General features: G+C 51.6%; 1 protein-coding gene across 1 annotated transcript in view; it reads left to right on the top strand.

Moving 5' to 3' along the window:
- Positions 1 to 8,097, top strand: part of LOC104281961 (protoheme IX farnesyltransferase, mitochondrial) — a 171,527-nt gene extending 163,430 nt beyond the window's left edge. Inside the window, exon 8 of the mRNA XM_009880026.1 lies at positions 7,381 to 8,097. Within this exon, the coding sequence (XP_009878328.1) occupies positions 7,381 to 7,823 (443 nt within the window). The 3' untranslated portion in view covers positions 7,824 to 8,097. The remainder of the gene's footprint in view (positions 1 to 7,380) is intronic.
- Positions 8,098 to 21,026: the final 12,929 nt, after the last annotated feature.

Genomic DNA, 21,026 nt, shown 5'->3' with positions numbered 1-21,026 from the left:
AGCCGCTCCCGTCCCACAAGCCTTTTGTGCCATCCTTCAAAAGAAACAGCTATTGAAACCCATGACCATGAAGCTTTTGAGTTTGCCAGTGTTTTCCTCCTCGCCCTTCGTTTACGTGACCGTGTAACCTTGAAGGCGCACAATGAGGGCCGCGCGCGGGGCTGTGCGTGCCCGCGCTGACAGCCGGGACCATTGTTCGCAGCCCGGAGACCTTGTGAGCAGCTTTAGAAGCGATACTTTCCCTTTTTTCCTTCTCAAGGCTGCTTCGCCGCTCACGCGGCACCCGACACAAGCGGTAGCATCTGCTTTTGTTTTCCAGTGGAAGCAGAAGTGCCGGTTGTTGTCTTGCCGTGGTGCTAATATAGGAAACGCCGCAGTGGTAGAACGGGGCGGGGGGAATTGCGTCGGTTCGGTTAAAGTTCGTGACTACATAGTTCCCAGGCGCCTTTGAGTTTGAGAAGGCTTCACAATCACCAATGGAGATGTAAATTTTTTAGTGTTAATCCCTTTTCTACTCCCAAAGACAATGGGAAAATTTAAGTGGGAGGTAACACTTTTCCTCAGGAGTGATGGTATCAGGGCAATATCTTGAACACTTGTAGTTAGAGGCCAATCGATTTACTCTAATAGTCATTTTCCATCGCCGAAAGAAGCTGAAGGAAAGGCAGTAATTATTGCGCCTTCCGGCTCGCCTTCACAAACAGAAGATGCCACCGCCAGCCTAATAAAGCATTTCCCTGTCAGCCCAGTACAGCTGTGGTATGGATGGGACTCTCCAAACCACTCTGAATATTTGTACCGACTCCTCCAGATAGTCTTTGGGTGTTTAATACTGCGTTGAATCTGCAATGGGCAACAAGGCTTTGACGAGGCTTCAAAATCTTTCTTTACCCCCATAATTGCTGCGTAGTTAGAAATCCCCGGGGAAGGCTACTGTGTTAAACTGGTTGTGAATGAGCACAAAAGCACAGAGTGAAAAGAAAAGCTTTGGGGATGTATCCAGTACGTTTGCTGCGAGCGTAACCTCCTGTAAAAATGATGCAGAGACCACAGTGAAGAGTTTTGGACTGGTTATGTTGAATTTCCTGTAGAAAAGGTGAAAAATGCGGTCTGCGGCAGCGCGGTTGCTCACAAGCAGGTGGATGCAGCTGGACCAAGTCAAGCCGCTGAGCTCTAATCTACCTTGTCTGGATTAAAGAGGAGTAATTTGTTCAACATCTTTGAAGGGAGGAGAGCCAGTTGTGTGCTATCAAGTAAAAGGGTGTGTGGTTGTTTCCTGACTACGATCCATTAAAAGGCTGAGCTCAGGCTGCCGCAGCCTTCCCCTCCTGACAGCAGCCAAACTCATACCAGTTTCCTCGAGACAAAAGGCCGGTGCTTTCCTCTAATAAGTCAGGGAGCTACCAAGGTCTGGAAATAATTTTAAAATTCCTTCACATTATTCAAGGCAGAAGAATTACTAAAATTGTGCTTTAAGCAAAACAGCATTCTTAGGTTGCCAAGGCAGTAAACACCAGCTTTGGGAAATGCAGTAAGATTTCAACATCTGTTTTGGAGCTGATATTTTAACCATTCCATGTTTATTTTAATGCCTGGTTGGCCACTTCCCAGTCATACATATGCAGCACCAAAGCAAAGACAGAAGGAGCGACTCCGTTCTTGAATCAATGCTACAGATCAGCTCCCCCTTCCTTTTTTTTTTTTTTCTTTTTTGTTTTATTAATGAAGTAAATGGGGTTTTGTCCTGTCTAGAGCTCGAAGGTGATACCAGGGGTTTGCAGAAGGCTCCGTAGAGGGCAGGCATTGTGTGTTGTCTAAAGAACAACGCGAAGGGTAAGAAGAAATAAGAAGTCCTTGATCTCTGGTGTGTTTTCAGGAAGGCGATGTTGACACAGCCGGCTCTGTAGATAACCTTGGAGATGTTTGCCTTGACTTGTGCAGACAGGCCCGCGGTCGTCTGCCTGCCCGGGCTGGTGGCACTCCGGCTGACTCCGCTCCGGAGGCTGGTGCTCCCACCGACACACGCTGTGCTCCGGCTGCTGCCCTCTTGTAGCTCAAGTCCTTCTCTGCCCTGGAAGAACTTGCCTTCAGAAGTATTTTGGAGCGTTTCAGTTGGATCATCCCAACCTGTTGTGCCTTGTTTAAGGCAGACAGCTGAAATAATTCAGCTGCGGGTGAAATCATCGCTACTGCTCCATGCGCCGACTGTACGATGTATAAAGCTCTTTGATGATGAAAGGTATCGCCAGCATGAAAGAGGCATATTTGGAATCGCCGCTTAAGAGGGTGGCATCCTCAGCACGAGACAGTCGAGCAGGATCCAAACGTTACTTCTGCCCTTTAGTGGGTGAGCAAACAGGTTTGCAGTCCTTGCTTTAGGTGAATGAAGCTCTTTGCTCAGACCGATGCTCCCGGCACGATTTCTGTTGGCACTCTCAGCTCAGCGGCCGAATGTGCCCACTCTTTCTGGAGTAGGTGATGTATAGACTTGAACAGACCCCGTGTCCTGTAGAGGACATGAGTAGTTAGAAGGACCCGTATTAGGGACTCCCCCTGGGGGCTGATCCCGGTGCAAGCCCAGGCTGGACAGGACAAGAAGCTGTTGTGGCGTGACTGCTCTCTCTCCCCGTGTTAGCCGGCGGTCAGGGTTCACACCCTGCGAGGGCTTCACCGCTCACACCCTGCAACCTTCTCCCAGTTTCCTGCTCTTTGGTGCTCTTCTCAGCAGAGAGGCCAAGGACTTAACGGGCGCCGGTGCCGGCGTTGCTCCCTCAGCTAAGGTTTGGACCATCCGGCAAATGAGGTCATCATAAATTGCTTTAAAAAGAAAAATTAAAGCGTGAAATTTTAATCAAAGTTCAGAGGCGCCGCATGGCCTTCTTGACACCGTGAAGAGCGTAACTTCAGAGGGGGATGCTTCTTGCTCTTGTAATTCTGACAATTGGGCTGTCGGCTACTGCGGTTTGCAAGCCCAGAATCACCAGTTGGTTTGGGGAGTCTCATCTCACAATTATTTCCAAGTCTTACCCAGATTTGTTGAACCTTAAAATGTCTTGCCCAGCAGTTCCCGAATGACTGTGGAATTTAGTGTCTTGTTTGTTTTAGAAAAAGTGCAATTTATAGAGCTTCAGTATTTCACTAGATAAAAATATATTTACAGAGAGAAAGAACCATTTTCTACCTTCTTCAGTGCGGGTTGACATTTTGGCTTTATCTTAGATATTAAAATAAAATAAAAATCTCAGCTTGTTCTTGTTTATTAAAAAGAAGATATGTTATCACTATTTAAATACTTCTAAAAGAATTTTTTCGAAACGAAATAATAGCTTAACCTTAAAATGCATGCTGAACAGTAAAATCTGTTATTTCTCTCTAACTCCGTGGATGCCATAGGACCTACCTGCCTCTGCAATCCTGGAACTTTTGAGATGATTTAAGCTAGTACGAAGTGATTAAACAATAGGAACTCAACAAGAAAACATTTTATACCTATTTTAGGCACAAGAGTCAAACAATGGTGGAGACCTGGGGGCTCTTTGCCTAAATAGACCTCTTTTTTTTTTTTTTTCCAAAATCAAACAGGACTGGTCTGCCGAGTTACCAGGATTTTGAAGTGTCTGCTCGCAGCGGTCCCAGGCTCTCACGTGGGGAGAAGTGAAGAGTTTGGAAGTGGTCACAAATGGGCTAAACTTGCAGCTAGTAAAAATTTGGCCAAAAAAAAAAAAAGGCCCAAGACTATGGGATACCCACAAGGCAGGTACTTGTGGTCTTCCCATGTATAAACACTTGCGGAAAAGCTGAGAGATGCAATACGGGTTTCGTATCGCTCTGCCCGCCCTCGGGTTCTCCGGGTGCCGCGGAGGAGCCCGAGGACTGGGGTGTCCCCGGGTGCGGTGGTGGCGGTTCCCCGTTGCCAAAGCAGGCGCCAGGGCTCCGCGCCGGCCACCGGCTTTGCTTTTGCGTGCTCCCTGCCAGCTCCGCGTGTCGCGGTTGTGAACGACTTCTTCTGGTCCTCACTTAATTATAAACTCTCTGGAGAAAAAAAAGGCGATTTGTGTTGATTAAACTGAGTTCCCAAACCGTGGGGAACTGCGCAGAACCGCGGTAGACTCCGCACTATTTTGAATCAGGTAATTCTTTCGCCAGTTAGTCTCGCTGCAATATTGCTTAAAAACGTTGCTGACCTAATTATGACATAGTTAACATTCAGCTAGTAATTAATGAGTATTACAGTGTGCTCTGGGCTTGACAGGATTCCTACTGTGGGCTCATTTGATGCTGAATTGTACTGTACCGTGTGCCGTGCTTTGCAAGTCATCAGTCTTACGCGACACTTAAAAATCTCTGACAACCTGCCAGTCTCAGCCCGGGCAGGGGAGATTGCAGGATGTCCAGGGCACATGGGAACCTAACAAAAAGATCGGGTCGGTTAAAATCCTCATAATGGGCTATTAAGTTGTTTTACTGTTCAGCTTCTCTGTAAAATATCAATTATCTCAATGGTTGTAATGTAATCAAAGTAATTAAATTCCAAAGGCTTGCATGTAAAAACCAGAGCTTTGTAAATGGGAATCCAGCCTCAAGTAGTTTAGTTGGTCTGTTTGTGTTTAAAAGTTTCTCCAGATGACTTTTTTTTTTCTTTAATGGTGTTACAGTTAGAGAACTGTTAAAGGTTTCTGTGTGTTTGAGGTTTAGGGTGTGTTTTGAGCTTGGCTGCACGCAACGTTTGAACAATTGAATAAGCAAAGCCCGTGTTGGAGCCGAAACGCAGGGGCGCAGCGCATGCCAGGCGAGGAGCCGGCCGGTCCGTAGCCATGGGAAAAGCCGGGACGGCCTCTGCCTCCGAGTCCTGACCCCAGCTCCGTCTGCTTAAGTTTCCTCAGCCCGTGGGTAATTGTAGCTTACCTTTCCCTAAGTTGTGAAAAATGACAAGCTAATGGCTCTAAAGCACTTCAGATGAGAAACTTGAAAAATATTCCTATCGCAGGTTTATCTCATTCAGGATCTTGCCTCCGGTAATATGTTTTACAAGAATAGGAAAAAGCTAAAGAATGACATATTACAAAAATATCTTTCCCCATTGTTTCTCTTGGTGTAGGGAGTGCTGCACCTCGATTAAGGTTGATTTCAGTGGAGCCTCTCCCTTAGGTTTCAGCAGAACTGAATCAAACCCTATTTTGTTAGGGCCAAAATTACTTCTGTTGCCACGATTTTCTGAAACGAATGGGAATTTTGGGGTGCACCATTTTCAACCGTCTTAAAAGGTTGAAATTTAGAGAAGGCGCTAAACATCCCCACCCTGAAAGTCCACTCCGGTGGGACCAAACGGCAGGATCTGCAAGTTTTGGGCTGTAGTCCAGGGAATCACCTGCAGTTCGTAGCAGGCAGCGTTGTCCTGAAAGCTGCCTGCCCAATATATGAGCGTCTATCTCCATCCTTAACGAAATCGGCTTTCAGAGGCATGTACACACCTAATGGGCTGTTTGTTACTCATTTTAAAAAGCGATGAGACGCGTCTTTTATACCACTGCTGGACCTTAGAAGCAGCTGGAAACCTGCATTAAGTCTCATGGGCTGTTCCTTGGTTGGTTGATAAAATAGGGCAAAAAAAGGGCTCTTTTGCGAACTTAGATCATTATTATTATTTGCATGACAACACCAGCGTATGGTGTGCTGTTTAAGACAAGAACTAGACACGCACAGCCCCAAGGAACATAGAGCGGAGCAGATGGAGAGAAGATGTGAACCATGAAGCCGTTCAAAGGAGACAGTGACTTGGTCTTTGTTAGACCCCAAACAGTGACTGGGGAAGAAGGGAGCATTTGGGGAAGAATTTAAATACATTAACCTGTGGGCAGATAAGTGTTTCTGTCAAGTTGTTAAGAAAATGATAGACTCATGGCTCCAACTGAGAAGTCGTTCCCATAGAGAATGAGCTCACGGAGGCAGGGAGATGCAAAGAATGTGTTAATGCCGGAGCGGAGTGTTTGGGAGCTGGGGAAACAAAAGGAAAATCCAGGAATGCTCATAATATGCAACAGCCTTGGGGGATTTTTTGTGTCTTTAGACAAAATTAGTGAAGGGAGTTTAGTCTGAGGGCCTCCTTGAAGCTGGCTGAAATCGGCATATAAGCTGCTTCTGCCTTGATAAGCCCTATACCATGTCCTGAGGATAGCTGTGAAAAACAGGGTTCTTCCATAGCTCCTTTTTAAATGTAAAAATATCTAATTGGTGTGAATAGTTACTTGATCAAACGACTTAGAAGTTCCTACAATTGGTTTGAAGGAATATAAAGTTCTCCATCTTCTGTCAACTCATTAGCAGCTTCTGCCACTGCTGCCACCTGCCAGAGGTCCACGATCGTGACCGAGGGGCTCCGTGCCATGAGCAGTTCCCTCCCTTCAGGCAATGGGCAAACAGAAAGCTCAGCCGTGCTCCAGCCTAATGGAGTGCTGGTGTTCTCCCAGTTCTCTGGAGGAAGCAGCTTACCCTCCTTTTCTGCTGTCATTGAGCAGGGCTCCCTGTTTCTGGTCAATCATAGAATCACAGAATGGTTTGGGTTGGAAGGGCCCTTGAAGCCCATCCAGTGCCACCCCCTGCCCTGGGCAGGGACACCTCCCCCCAGCCCAGGTTGCTCCAAGCCCCGTCCAACCTGGCCTTGAACACCTCCAGGGATGGGGCAGCCACAGCTTCTCGGGGCAACCTGCCCCAGGGGCTCACCGCCCGCACAGGGAAACATTTCTTCCTAACATTTAATTTAAACCTGCCCTCTCCCAGTTTAAAGCCATTCCTCCTCATCCTATCACTCCATGCCCCTGTAAAAAGTCCCTCCCCAGCTCTGCTGGAGCCCCTTTAGGGACTGGAAGGGGCTCTGAGGTCTCCCCTTTTTCGCCTTCTCTTCCCCAGGCTGAACCCCCCCAGCTCTCAGCCTGGTCAATGTGACACTCAGCTCTGCCTACCAGCTTTTTTCTTCTCTGGATGTGCCAGCTCGGGAACCCGGGAGCAGAAGGTAGAGGCTCCCAGGAAAACAGCCTCTTGCCCAACTTTGCTTCATTTGCATCAACGTTCCCTTGGGTAGAGACTGAATAGGTACAGAAACCAATTAGCGATGGTTCGTTAGGAGGAAGTGACTTGTTGAAATGCTTTTCAAATTAAGTGCTCGAAAAACAGAAGAACCACCGTGCGCAGCCCTATGTAAATGCCGTTGAAAGCAGAGCGTACCTTATCTTAGAGAGCAGTCCTTCTCCTCCGCACAGCGCGGTCTCGCAGGTTCGTAGCGCTGCTCTTCGGCAGACGCAGCTCCGCTCTGCTGCGGTCTTTACGGAGCGCTCCTTGCCGTGGCCCTCTAATGCATGTTTCCTTCTCTCTCTCCCGCTGCAGGTGCGTTGCTCTTAGGAGGAATCCTCTATTCCTGGCAGTTCCCTCACTTCAACGCCCTGAGCTGGGGTCTGCGGGAAGATTACTCCCGAGGAGGATACTGTATGATGTCCGTCACCCACCCAGGGCTGTGCCGGCGGGTGGCTCTGCGACACTGCTTGGCCTTAATTGGACTCTCAACGGTGGCTCCTGTTCTCGACATCACCACGTGGACTTTCCCCGTCATTTCGCTCCCTATCAACCTGTACATCTCCTACCTCGGCTTTCGGTTCTACAGGGACGCGGACCGCAGCAGCTCCAGGAAGCTCTTCTTCTGCAGTCTGTGGCATTTGCCGATGCTGCTGCTTGTCATGTTCACCTGCAAGAAATCGTTCCTAGAGAAGGAAGACAAAGGCGATCTGCTCGGTGGAAATCACGGGAGGGCTATGGAAATTAGATTGCCTTAAATGTCAATTACTTGTCGTCCTTGTGACACATCAGGTAGTATATTTTAGTAATTACAAGGGGGAATCCTGTGGGGATCTGTTTGAAGAAGAATCATTTGTGCCTAGCGACCACTTCATGCGATAATTTCCTATTTTCTTCTGAAAGGGAATAGACGTGAGAGCTTAGAGCGTTCATGGGCCTCAGGCTCACTCACGCATCACAGATGAAAATTTAGCCTATGTCAGAAGCACATCGCTTTGGGATGGCCTTCTCAAGCCTGCGTGAGCCGTGGTCTCTCACCATCTGGGTAGGTTTTCAGTTAGCACGTCACAAGCGCACACTTACTAACCGCCAGCACTGGCAGCCTTGGCGAAGCCGTCGGGAAGCGACAGATGAATGATTTATCACCCCTGCTCCCCAAGCATCCTTTCCAAATTAAGCTTTGAGGCACGTGGCGGGTTGGGTGAACTCCTGTCTCGGTCCGTGCCGTCCCTGCTCCGCAGAGGCCTTCAATTTCTGAGGCATTTTTCAATCAGTTACTTTTCCCAAGGTTCCCATTCACCTCGGTAGATTTTTAGTTTTCACACAGCTGGCACAATGCGAAAGGAGTAAAGCAAACTGTCTTTCGGCACCCTGCACATCAGCATTTAAACCATCTCCAGATGAACGGCCCTTCTGCACCATATACCTTGAACGCGCTCTGAGCCGTTCTGCCGTACATCCGTCACGGGGAATTTCTGCCTCCCGTGTGGTTTTATGAGTTTGAGCCCTGTGTGTCGCATCTTCAGCTGGTAAAAATGGCCGTTACTGGTTATGTCAGTGAAGCTTTGAAAAGGTGTAGGAGGTGAGAACCGGGTCTCAGAGTCTGGTGGGTTTAAGGCTTCTCTCTGCTAATGGGTCTTGTGCCAGCTCGTTCGGTCTCGGTGGCCTCGGACGAGCTCTGGGCTTGCATCAGGAGTTTGAACAGCGTTTAATATCACACGGCGGTGGCTCAGAGAGAAGGTGTCACTTTTGGGGTGTGTAATTGGTAAGGAAACACATTTTAGAGAAAAAGAAAAGTTTGGGATTTTTATCTAATACTGTAATGTTCAAATTCCTGATGCAGCCAGTGTCTCTCAAAAGCAATTATGGTGGATGGTCTCACTGGGAAAACACATGATCTTTGTTCGCTGATACGCTGAAGAACATTTCTAGCCACAGTGTAATGTGCTTGCGGTGCCGCTACGGGGCTGGGGCGAACCCGCAGCCTACCGGGGGCTGGCTGTGACCCGCTGGGAGGCTTCCAGGCACAGCAGCGCCCGGGGTAGGCAGAGACTGCGGTAGTTAGTGCCTGTTATGACTTGATGTGTTTTCACGCCAAGATTTCTTTCCCGTGTGGAGAGGGACTGGGCAGCACGGTAGCGCATCAATCCAAAGACACGGCAACGCTGGAGATGGGAGACGCTGTCTCTACTCTGATCCCGAATAAAGCCCTTCAGGAAACGTCACAAATCTGCCACCACCTGCATATCACGCTGACCTAAAATCTTCACGGGCTGATTTCGCGATACAAGCCCAACTTCTGGTCTCCGTTACTCCGGTGTAAATCAGGAGTGAGCCGGGTAACCTCTGCTCTGCTGGCGGAGGTGCCGGCGAGAGCGGAGTCACCCGTTTCACATGGCTCTTAACTGATGGGCTGCAAAGTGTTCTGACTCTCCGCAGGGATTGCGGGTGACAGGACTGAGTTCCCTCTTACTCTTTGTCTGACGGACGCCGTTGTACTCGAGTTACTGTGGGCAACACTTCGTAGAAATGTCTGGAAACTGTGCGACTCCTGAATCTGTTTTAAAAATGCACCCAGTCTTCTCTGCAATAAAGTGCGTACTGTACAAAAAATAAAAAAAAAAAAGAGGTGAATGCTCAAAATCTGTTCCAAACAATTCACTTATGACTGAAACTCTGGGACAGTTCAGTTAATTGCAAAGGTATGTGATAGTTTTGTGGCATTTCTGGCAGCAGCAATACTCTTCTTGATCACTGCAAGAGTGAGGACAGCTTGCGAAACACGGGTTTACTGTGCAAAAAAGCACACTGAAAGTAAGTTGCGTGTGAGTGGAAAGGATTTGTATAAACCCAAAGAATTTGGTTAACCTTTAACTGAGAGAGGAACCCGAAAAGAGCAGATGGCTCATGAAAACCACAGGTTGTGCTCCCAGAGGCAGAAAGCGGTTCTGAAGCAGGAGGGTTGTGGTTTTCTCCGAAATCATTATAGAGCCCGGCTTCAGGATGGCCCGCGAGTGCGGGGTGCTGTCCTGACAAACTCCGTTCTGATTAAAGGTCCCAAGGAGATGCCTGTGGTTCCGTTTTGAAGAGCAGTCATCTTCATTTCTTGGACCAAACTGTGTAACGTTCACGGGTTTTAGGGCCAGACAGGAGCTTTATAATCATTGCTGAGTGTCTGCAAAAGGCAGGTCGGAGAGTTGCGCCAACATCTCCACACCCAGTCAGTCTCTGGAGAGAGAGCATGGTTTTAGAATGAGTGAATCTGGGATTTAAAGATAAAAAATACCTTATTTAAAAAAAAAAAAAAAAAGAAAATCTTTTTTCACCTAGGAGGTGGAGAAGGTGTTCTCTGCTGTGCTCCAAAATGACCACGTATCAGGGATGGATGAAGTCATCTGTCATTTTACTGCCTTTAGCAATTTGTGCTGTTGCATGTGCTTTGAAAAGAAAAACATCGCCAAACTGAAGCCTTGGTTACAGACGGGTGGCACAGTAGGGGCTCTCTGGTGTCCTTTTCGACATTTCTGGTGCCACTATGGAAATGAAAACAATACTGAACCATCTGCCCTCATCCAAAGGTGTTTGTGGTCGCTGTGACCCTACATGGAGGATTAACGTCAGCCATCCCCGCTCCAGCATGGCTGGTATTGCTGCCTAAATTCTGCTGGAAGGAGGCAGGTGAGGTGCGTCAGAGTGTCTGCCTGTGACGCTTTGCAGAGCCGGGGCAGTGCCGGGAGTTAAATTTGGGCTTCCTGTGTCTCGGTCCTGGGCTGTGCCAGCATCAGGCTTCGCACGGCTCCTTGAATCTAAAACATCGGTTCCTACGTAGAGTTGCAATGGTTTTTAACTTGTCCGATTTGGAGAGCTTGAATATAGGTTGTTTGGCATAGAATCATAAATGGTTTGGGTTGGAAGGGACCTTGAAGATGATCCAGTGCCACCCCCTGCCCTGGGCAGGGACACCTCCCCCCAGCCCAGGTTGCTCCAAGCCCCGTCCAACCTGGCCTTGAACACCTCCAGGAATGGGGCAGCCACAGCTTCTCGGGGCAACCTGCCCCAGGGGCTCACCACCCGCACAGGGAAACATTTCTTCCTCATATCTCATCTAAATCTCCCCTCTTCCAGTTTGAAGCCATTCCCCCTCGTCCTATGGCTCCACTCCCTGATCAAGAGTCCCTCCCCAGCTTTCCTGTAGGTCCCCTTTAGGTACTGGAAGGGGCTCTGAGGTCTCCCCGGAGCCTTCTCTTCTCCAGGCTCAAGCCCAACTCTCTTGTCATCCCGTTATCCTGGTTACTCAGGATCTCCCCATGAGTTGGCCCTCCTGGAGAATACCTGCTGTTTATGTGGTAGCGAAAATAACAGCAGCAATGTGCCACGTCCCTCCAGCCCCTGGGTCTGCGGGAAGGTGAGAGGGTCCCATCTCCGTGTTGCTGTTACACCTTTGCACCACCAGAAGCTCTACCAAAGCTCCCAGAGGAATCTGAGCCAGTGACTCGAGAGGATGAAGCTGGTTTTAGTCTGTTTGGACTTTAAACCTTTTGTGTGGTTTTGTGGATAAAACAGTAGCCCTAAGGCTCCGGGGATCTTCATTCTTTCCAGATCCGCGTTGAAGAAATGGACTCCATCTGTAAAATTGGGATGACGATATTTCGCCTTGTTGGGCGAGTGAGCAGCTCGTGTTTTTGTCAGTCCCGTACCCGTTACTCCGTATGGCCCTGTAAAGAGGGCGATGGCCAACGAGTACATTCCACCCCGCGTCTCTCCTTTGCTCTGACCTCCCGTGAATCGCTTCATCTCGGCACAAGGCTCTCCCGCGGGACAGCCCGGGGAGCTGAGCTGCGCCCCTGGGAACGGCCCCGAGCTCTCGCACTGCCGAGGAGCCCCCGGGTCCCGCGGGAACCCCCCACGGTGCCTCGGCGTGACAGGCGGCCCGGGCAGTCGGTGGGGCTCTGCGCCTCATCCCAGCGTGAACGAGGAAACCCAACCCCTCCGCACACAGCTCTTTCCCGTCTCCTTTCCCCCACTGGGTTGGTTTTTTGTTTGTTTTTTTTCTGGCTTCCTGTATCCATCTCCGATATAATCTGCCCCAGCAGAGTAACACATTCACACTCCCCTGGCTCCAGCGGCGTTTCCCGCTCAGCCAGGCCACGGCGTTTCAAGGCTTACACAAAACACACACGTCCTTCTCAGTCCCGACGATCCCGCGGGAGCAGGGATGGAAGCGGAGTGATACGATTAGAAATCATTATCATTACAGATAGAGAGCGCGTTGTCCCTGTTGCTCCCCAGAGGTGATTAGATATTCCCCTTTCCTTGGAAATACAGGCTCTCTACAGAACACTTTGCTCTTAAAACAGAAATACCAGCACTGTTTTCCTACCGAGCAGCTCTGCTGGAGGTGGTAATACTAGAAGCTCCGTTGCAAGCTGTCCCCGATGGTATTTCTAGTCGTGGTATTTCTTAACCAGCCCCAACGAGAGCTCCTGGGATGCAGGATGCCACCCGCGCTGGCGGCGTGGCCTTGGGTCGGTTGTTTGCCTCCTGATGCTGCTGTTTCTTCTCCCAGTCGTGGAGAAGGTCAGTCCTGCAGGGCAGGGCTTGTCGCCCAGAGCTGCGTGTCCTTTGGCCCTGCCAAAGGCACGTCAGAGTCTGGTTCCAATGTTCGCCATCTTCCAAACAGCGTGGTGGTAATTCAGAGTCAAAGATGACAACTGAGTTGTGAGGTCAGAAGTGTCATTGGTGAGGACTCTCCTCCATAGGAGTCCCTCAGACTGTGATTTACTGGCTGGTTCCATGGAAGTTCTTTAGTCCCCTCTGAAATAAAAATACTACAGACTTTTAGGGCTTCGACACAAAGTCCAGTAAGCTTTGGAGCTGCCTTCCCAGCCCTTCTGCCGGCTGAGCTTGCAGTATTTCTTGAACATGAGACAGTTCCTGAGCTGTTAGAGCTTGCGTTGGCCTGGATTGCCATGTCATGAGGATGCCCGCCCCTCCGAAAGGCTGTTGTCAGGCCCAGAGCCGTGAAATTCTCCTTGACCCCAGGAGAGGTGATTCTTCCCCTCTACTCTACCCTGGTGAGACCCCACCTGGAGTACTGCCTCCAGCTCTGGAGCCCTCAACATAGGAAGGACATGGACCTGTTGGAGCGGGGCCAGAGGAGGCCCCGGAGATGCTGGGAGGGCTGGAGCCCCTCTGCTGGGAGGACAGGCTGGGAGAGGTGGGGGGGTTCAGCCTGGAGAAGAGAAGGCTCCGGGGAGACCTCAGAGCCCCTTCCAGTGCCTAAAGGGACTCCAGGGGCTGGGGAGGGACTTTTTCCAAGAGCATGGAGTGATGGGATGAGGGGGAATGGCTTCAAACTGGAAGAGGGGAAATTTAGATGAGATATGAGGAAGAAATGTTTCCCTGTGCGGGTGGTGATCCCCTGGGGCAGGTTGCCCCGGGAAGCTGTGGCTGCCCCATCCCTGGAGGGGTTCAAGGGCAGGTTGGACGGGGCTTGGAGCCACCTGGGCTGGTGGGAGGGGTCCCTGCCCAGGGCAGGGGGTGGGACTGGATGGGCTTCAAGGTCCCTTCCAACCAAAACTGTTGTATGACTCTATGAAAAGGAGGTCTTTCGAGCACAGCATGCGTGCAGTGTCCCAGAGCCACTTAGGCCGCCATCAGAAGTACACGTGTTTAACAGAGCTGGCAGGAATCTCTCTCCGCAGCCCTGCCTCGGACACTTCCCATCACCTCTGCTTTTCTGCTTCCAGACTTCAACTGTTTGCGCTGAAGATTTTCCCGGCTGGGTCAGCGCCTGGGGCTGGGGTTTCGTTTCCAGTGTTTCACAAAGGCACAGTTCAACTGTTTCGCAGAACAAGGTTGGCAAAACGAGCTGTTTTCCCACAATGCGGAGACGTTTTTTCCTACCGCTCCCTAACCAGTTCGGGCACCTCCAGGCCTTGGAGCGAGAACTGAGGGTTTGGCAGCGGGCTCGTGCGGGTTCAGGTCGGTGCATTTATCCGTTCAGGGACGGTACCGCGTGTTTCCCCGAGTCCCTGAAAGGTTTCTGCTTCCCGGTGCTTGTTTGAGCCCGACACCTCCGGAGGGATGCTCTGAGCGTGGGAGGCACAGACCCTACTGCGGAGCTGCTGCCCCGGTCCGCGTGCTTTAGGGGAGCACAAGGGCTAAAAAGAAGTGCCGGGGAAGGAGGATGCCTCGCTCGCCCCCCTTGAGCTGGAAAAGTTGCCCTAAAATCATACCTGTAGTGCTATTTTTCAAGGAGCCCGGCGTCAGTGCTGCCTGCCGAGCGCGGTACCCGCAGGGAGGTTTTCATGCGTCCCAGCGGCGTGTGCGGCCCCAGGGACCGGGGCAGTTCGGTGGTTGAGGTTTTTTCCCCCGCACATGGCAAGGTCCTTTCTGTCCCCTGCTCCCTTTTTGACTCCCTTTTTGACACTACAGCTTCTCTTTGGTACATTTTCTTCATGAAATATGTGCTATAAAATACAGCAGCTGTAGCCGGACTGTCTTGTCTTAAACAGAAACACAGAGTTTGGGGAATTGCCCCGCGTGACTGGAAAGAGAAGGGCTCTGATCTCCCAGAGCGACCAGACTGTCCCTAACTGGGACCAGCAGGGTCACCTTTGCCCATCTTCCTCCTCCAGAAAGCGAGAAGTGGGGAGAGGGAAAGATGCAGCCCTGGGGGTGGGGTAGAGACCAGACTGCGGTGCCGGGGCAGGACAGAGCTTCCAGCCGGGCAGGACGGGCTCCGCCGCTCACCCTCTCATCCCGGTGCAGGGGGACCGGCCGCCCAGATGCAGGCGAGCGCACGGCAGTTGGAGCTCGTTCGTGAAGAAGCTTTTTTTTTTTTTTTTTGGCCAGGGAGAAGAGGCACTGTATCAAATTAAACTTGAAACAGAGATGCGAACGAGGTGATTAAGGCATTTCCGCCCTGCTTCCAGGGGAGCTGCTGGACGGTGTCCAAACCGGGGAAGGGAACTGCCCGAGTTTATCAGCTGAACTCGGAGGTTCGGACCGATACTCGCTCTGCAGAGCTGCCGAAGGGCTGAGTGACCGACACGCTGTCCGCTGGGCGTCTCTGCACCGAAAGGCTCCCGGGCAGCGTGGGAGGGAAACCGAGGCACGCCGAGGGGGAGCGGGATGCCCGGAGCCACGTAGTTACCCGGCGGCAGAAAGGGGAGTATTATTTAGATCTCCTCTCCCAGTCCGATGCCCCTGGGGTACTGCTTAGGGCCACTGTCTGCGTGTTACGTGTGCTTGGCGTTCAGCGGGCAGGAGGAGCGGCAGGAGCTGGCGATACGTGGGGAGTGAGGCTAATTAACCCTCCTCGCTTCAAAAATGAGCAGTGGGATGAGCGCAGTGGAAGCATCCGCAGGCAGATGGTCCTGCAACAGGTCTGTCCCCACGCCGAGGGAGCCCTGGGGGCCTCGGCCAGCCCCGGGCACTGCCGCCGGGACGTGCCAATAGGTGACAAATGGTTCCGTTTGGGGCTGGGAAGGGGTCTGTCCTCTGCGGTGTCCCAGCTCTGGTCCCCAGGAGTCACCCAGCATCCGCAACGGCGTTCGCGCTGCATCCCCGGCTGGGGAGCCGCCTCGCTGGGCTTTCCGCAGGGACGGCTGCGTGAGGACATCCGTGGAGCTGCCGGTGGGTGAGATGAGGATCCATCACGCTGGAAGGAGCAGAATTGTAGGAACTACCCGCAGGGCTCAGCCTTGCTGGGGTCTGTCCCGAGCGCCCTGCCCCGTGCCAACCCCACTGTCTGACTCAGCGGCTCGGAGCGAACGAGCCTCATCCAGCGCCGCCGGCCCTTCGTCGGCTTTGCTTATACTGGGGACTGCAGGAGGGCCATGCTGGAGGGACGGACAGACGGACGGACAGCTCGCAGGGATGCGCAGGCTGTGTCTCGCTCGGCCGTGATGGCAGTGAACTCCCTCTGTTGACTTATCCTGAAGTTGCACCCCTTAATCCCACGGTGTCCCTGTCTCTGGTAATAAATAGCACCTTCCGTAAATGCCTTTAGCCCTTACTAAACCGCAGACCGGACTGATTATTGCTCCTTTTGTAGCCTTTACAGAGCTGTTTTTATTTATAATTGCACCCCGCTGGTGTGTTCATAATGATTTTCCCTGCTGCGTCCCATGCGGTCCAGTGCTACAAAGCCACATTTTTTGTAGTAGCTGTTGTTGGTTTTAATCACTTGTTATTCGGATGATATATTAATAGCAGTATCTCTGTGAGGCTTTAGAGTGTTTTCTTTTTCAAAACATTGACAACAAAAGCGAAGCGTTAGCCCTAATAAAACGTGGGTTGCGTTTGCCTCCCTCCGCCAGCGATGAACCCAGTTAAATGAGCGCTCGGCAAGAGCTCATCTCACCCCATCCCACCCCACCTCAGCCCCAAAACCACCCGGACCTCGGATTATAAAGGGGTGTGAGACTCCGGCGGGATCGGGGGCGCTTGAAAGGCCGCGTGTGGTTGGAGGGATGGGAGTCTGTAACTGCCGATGTGTAGTCTGTCGAAGTCTGTAATAACCCAAAATACACTCTGCAGATGTTCATTTGCGCCTTGCGATTCCCCTAAAACCCAAATAACCCCTTATACCTCGCTTCGCAGAGGGAAAGGGCAATGGGGCCGGGTGGTTCGATGCTCTTGGGATGAGAAGGCGCTGCTGAAAACAGAAATAAAAGCAGAGTTGCCCGTTGCCTCCTGAGCAGAGCACTGTCTCCAGGCTGGCGCGCGTGGGGAGGAGTGGGGCGATGCTCTTTATTGTAGACATTTATGGGGGGGGGGGGGAAGGAACCCCACGAAACTTATCTGGAAGCGGTTTAAATGAAACGTTTAACTAACTGCGGCCGCTGCCTTTAATTTCATTCAGAAGGGGACTGTGAATGGACTCCTCGCCCACTTCAAAAAGCCGTGGCAGCGTGTCCGCTGCGGCACGGGTCATTCATGGACACTACAGGAGATGTGAAAACATCTGCTGGGTCCATGCCTGCTCCTTTCAGTACAGTTACTCCCCTTGCTAATAATTGTCTGTGTTCTGTCATCTAGAAAGGGACTTTGTGTGCCTCCCAGGTATTCTAATGCTAATTTGTTTAGTTAAAAAGGAGAAGAGGCTAAACAGATGTGAACCATTTGGTTAGGTTGTAGTTCATTTGTTAGGAAGTGCAAAGGATTCTTGGCAGGATATTAAATATTACCTTGGCTGCTCACAAACACTTCATATTTCAAGAGAGGAAGGGAGGTAGGGACTGCACTCCATAAATCAGCCTTTTCAAAGAGACAGAAAAAGGCAAACATTTGATAAATCTGTGTCATTATACTTAGAGATCAAAGGGGGTTTTACATATGTATTTATGCAACTGGCAACCTAGGAGACAATAATAACAAACATAGATCTCTGACAGCTTTACAAAAATAAAAATTAGCTGGTTCTAATCTGTAATTATCTGGGAACTGTGCGAGGTAGGAGGTTGCTAGTGGTGGAGCTTTAAGTTGGTGATGTCGAGACGGCGAGCGAATGTTAAGTCATTCATAAATACATTAGGAAGCTCCATGGGCAAGAGATCGCCGAAGCCCCCGGGCGGTAGTGGGCACACGGCGTGTGCGGACCTGGTTTTGTGTACCGAGCCCAAAATAGGCAGGCAGCCGTTATCAGACCTCAGGTCAGCGGAGAAAGCAGCGTTTCACCGTGTGCTAATTGCCTTTATGATTTCCCAGCAGATGATCTACCAGGAATCTATCTACCTGACGGATCCCTGAAGATGGGAAGATTTCCATCCCTGCTCTCTCTCCTGCTTGCCAGTAAGTTACAGATCCGCGTCTGATACCTTCCGTCGCCCGGCGCGCCTCTGTGTTGGCCTGGATGAGCCCTGCTACCATTCCCAAATCAGCCTGACTCACTCTGTACAGCCACATGAGTACGGAACAGGAGCCAAAGACTCAGGTAAGTCAGGGAAGGAGCTTGAAAAGACCCCAGAAGAGGTGTGCAAGCAGCAGGAGTAACGGGAGGACGAACGGGGGCTGCAGCAGGTATTGCCGTAATCCAGGACAGAATTTAGCGGAGGAATTGGAGCCTCTTCAGAAGCAGCAAGGGCCATTGCGTTGCTCAAAAGCCAAGAAGAAAGCCAGTTGCGTGAAAATAATTCCACGGACAAAGCGATGTGGCCGCAGAAATTAGAGAAGGAGAAGTAGCATTATGTCATCTCGCTTTTCCTTTTGGCCAGCCACTGGGCTGATTTCCTATTCTCTTGTGCTGCTTTAAAATGACTTCAGCAACTTGGTTTCTGCTTGTTCCCATGGGAAACTTCCACAGTCTATAGATTTCGCTGGTAGGAAACTCTTCTTGACAGTCAGACTATATTTTCCTTTACTCAATTCCATCACATCACTCCTACTTACGCCTCCTTGGAGCACCCTAAACGCTCTTCTCCATTGAAGTCGGTGGAGTTATGCGAGCAGTAAATTTGGCCCGTGGCACTTGGAGAAATAGATATTAAAACCCCGGGGACGAATTAGGGGGCGAGGGAAGGGAGGGCAGTGGGGGAAAGGAAATGGTTTCAGGTTGAGAGAAACAAGATCTCCTCTTACATCTGCACAGCGGTGCTGCCCCGCCGGGAGCGCGCCCGGGACTCGGCAGCAAAATGCTGCAAGAGGCGACGATGTCCCTGGGGTGTCCCTGAGCGCTGGTGTGGTTACGAAGCCACATCTGAGGGCTCGAGGGCAGGACGCGGCGCTTGGGCTTATGCGCAGAAGGATTGCACGAAGCCCTGGGCGCTTTCCTTGCCGGTGGCTGACCCGTTTTGAGTCCCGGTGATGCTATGCGCGGTCACCCCACTCCCTTTCGCCCCCAGGGTGGCCCAGTCCCACCACGTGGCTGTTTGCAGCTGGGGTGGTCACTGGCTGCTGGTCCTGACCCACGTAACACTCACCGCAAGCTGTGCCCCAAACCAAAGCCCTTCGTCTCAGTGTGTTATGCGCTGTACGGTCCCCAAAGGGAGGCGGTGGTGGGTGGTCACCTCCTCTCTGGCCTGGTCACTGTGTGCCACAGCACTCCGGGCTTCCATGCTCTGGTATGCCTTGTTTTCCCATGAAGACGCACTTGATTAACAGCATGAAATGGTAAACGACTTTTCTCCAAACAGAACAGCGACCATGTCAGGAAAACGGCGTCCTCTCTGGATCGGGACCAAGAACACTCTGGCTTGATTTTGGGTACCTGCTGCTGTTCATCGCCCCAGCGGGACTGACTGGCTCCTGCAGGTGTTGGGCGGTGTGTCTCCTGTCACTGACACACATGGCTTCATACTTCAAAAAAAAAAAAAAAGAAAGAAAGATGCTGAGCATTTCCGAACTGGCCTGTGCAGCGGTAGGAAAATAACGTTTGCGAAAAGGATGTGTGGACTTTCTAGCTGGGAAGAGATAAAGCAAGAAGGTGAAACTCAGCAGCAGCCAACAGGGTGGGATGAGCGCCGGGAGATGCTGCGTTGTATCAGACTCAGAGAAGACGCTGGGAAGCGCGTGGCTGCGGCTGCAGGGCACGTGGCCCAGGAGGAGTCAGTCGTGCAGGGTGGACACCGACAAGGTGAGCCCGCAGCCCTCATTCTTCCTCTCTCCGCGCTGGCTGAGTCTGAGCGTCTTGGCTCGCGGGGGTGCTGGGGTCTCTGCTCGCTGCCCTGTTTTGACGAGTACGTTTCGCAGAGCTGGGCACCCTCCAGGCCCGTCTCAGCGGCGCTCCACTAAGTGCCACCACGACCCCTTGTCAGGAGCTGCACCGTCCCAGTGCCGGCTGTGTAATAAATCAATCACCAAGAAATGGGATCCAGAGACGGTACCGATGCAGCTCAATTAGTTTATTGATTAACCGGCTAGCAAGACAGCGACTATTATGATTAAAGGGCTCTGCAGCACCGGCGCGGAGCAACCCCAGTCTTGCATTTCTGTTTGCGCCCATTTCTTGGCAGCCCCGGTTTCTTCACGACGTGGCCCCCGTTGCTCTGTTGCCCTCATCAGTGGGGCACAGCACACGTGCTCCTGCCACATCCGCTGCACGGGGGACATTAAACACATGGCAAGAGCCGAGAGCGAGCGCGTGAGCCTTGCCGCAGCCCCGCGCTGGAGGTGGCAGCGGGTACGGAGGAGGCCGTGCTCTGCCAAGGAGACGCGCAGGCTCCCGCTGGAGGCAGGTGGGTCGTTCTGGAGGACGGAGCCACAACTGGTTCCCAACCCGCTTGTCAAAACCTGCCTCCCCTGCTCCAGGGAGAGCTCAGACTAAGAGGTCTCGGCCCTCCTCCTGACCTGCCTTTGCTCAGATGCTGTTTCGGATCCCGTTTGCCGTTCCGAGGGAAAAACCTCCTGACGTCCAACCGTCGAAGATACAATTGCTGTAAAACCTATCTTGGGGCTATTTTTCTTAAAAAGCCCATCCAACTTTTACAAGCTACAGCTGACATATATTAAGGGCTTAAACCAAACTTTCTGTGACATTTTGTTGATGTTATCCTGGCTGGTGCTGGTGGACGTAAGGAACGAGGCGAATTATTCCATCCGAAGGGTTTTCCTCTTACCTCAGGGCTGTGGGAATGTGCAATGGGGCAACCTCTGCGCACGAGCAGCAGGTTCGCTGGTTTGAAGGGCAGGAACCGCCAAGCAAAGAGGTGAGTAAATCTGGGTGCAGGAGAGGCAGCCTGTGTCACCTCTGGAACGATTGCTGCCCGCAGCTGTGATTCACGCGTTGTCTGCCAGTGTCCCCTGTAATTCTCTCCACAATGACCAGTCTGGCCCAGCTGGCAGAGCTCCGAGGGAAACTCAGAAGCCATTCCTCCCGCCGCTGCCTCTCGTCTCCGCTTGGTTCGCATCCCCCTTCACGCACAGGGAGCCCCGCGCCGCCATCTCTTTGATCTCACAGCAGAGAAATGCGTTGCAATCGTTCACTGTTTGACTCCGTAGCTGAAGCACAGAAGATC

Source organism: Charadrius vociferus, unplaced genomic scaffold (assembly GCF_000708025.1).
Source record: "Charadrius vociferus isolate BGI_N301 unplaced genomic scaffold, ASM70802v2 scaffold532, whole genome shotgun sequence".
In the NCBI taxonomy this organism is placed as follows: domain Eukaryota; kingdom Metazoa; phylum Chordata; class Aves; order Charadriiformes; family Charadriidae; genus Charadrius; species Charadrius vociferus.
Note: the sequence above shows the minus strand (reverse complement) of the source record. Positions and strands in the feature narration are given on the sequence as shown.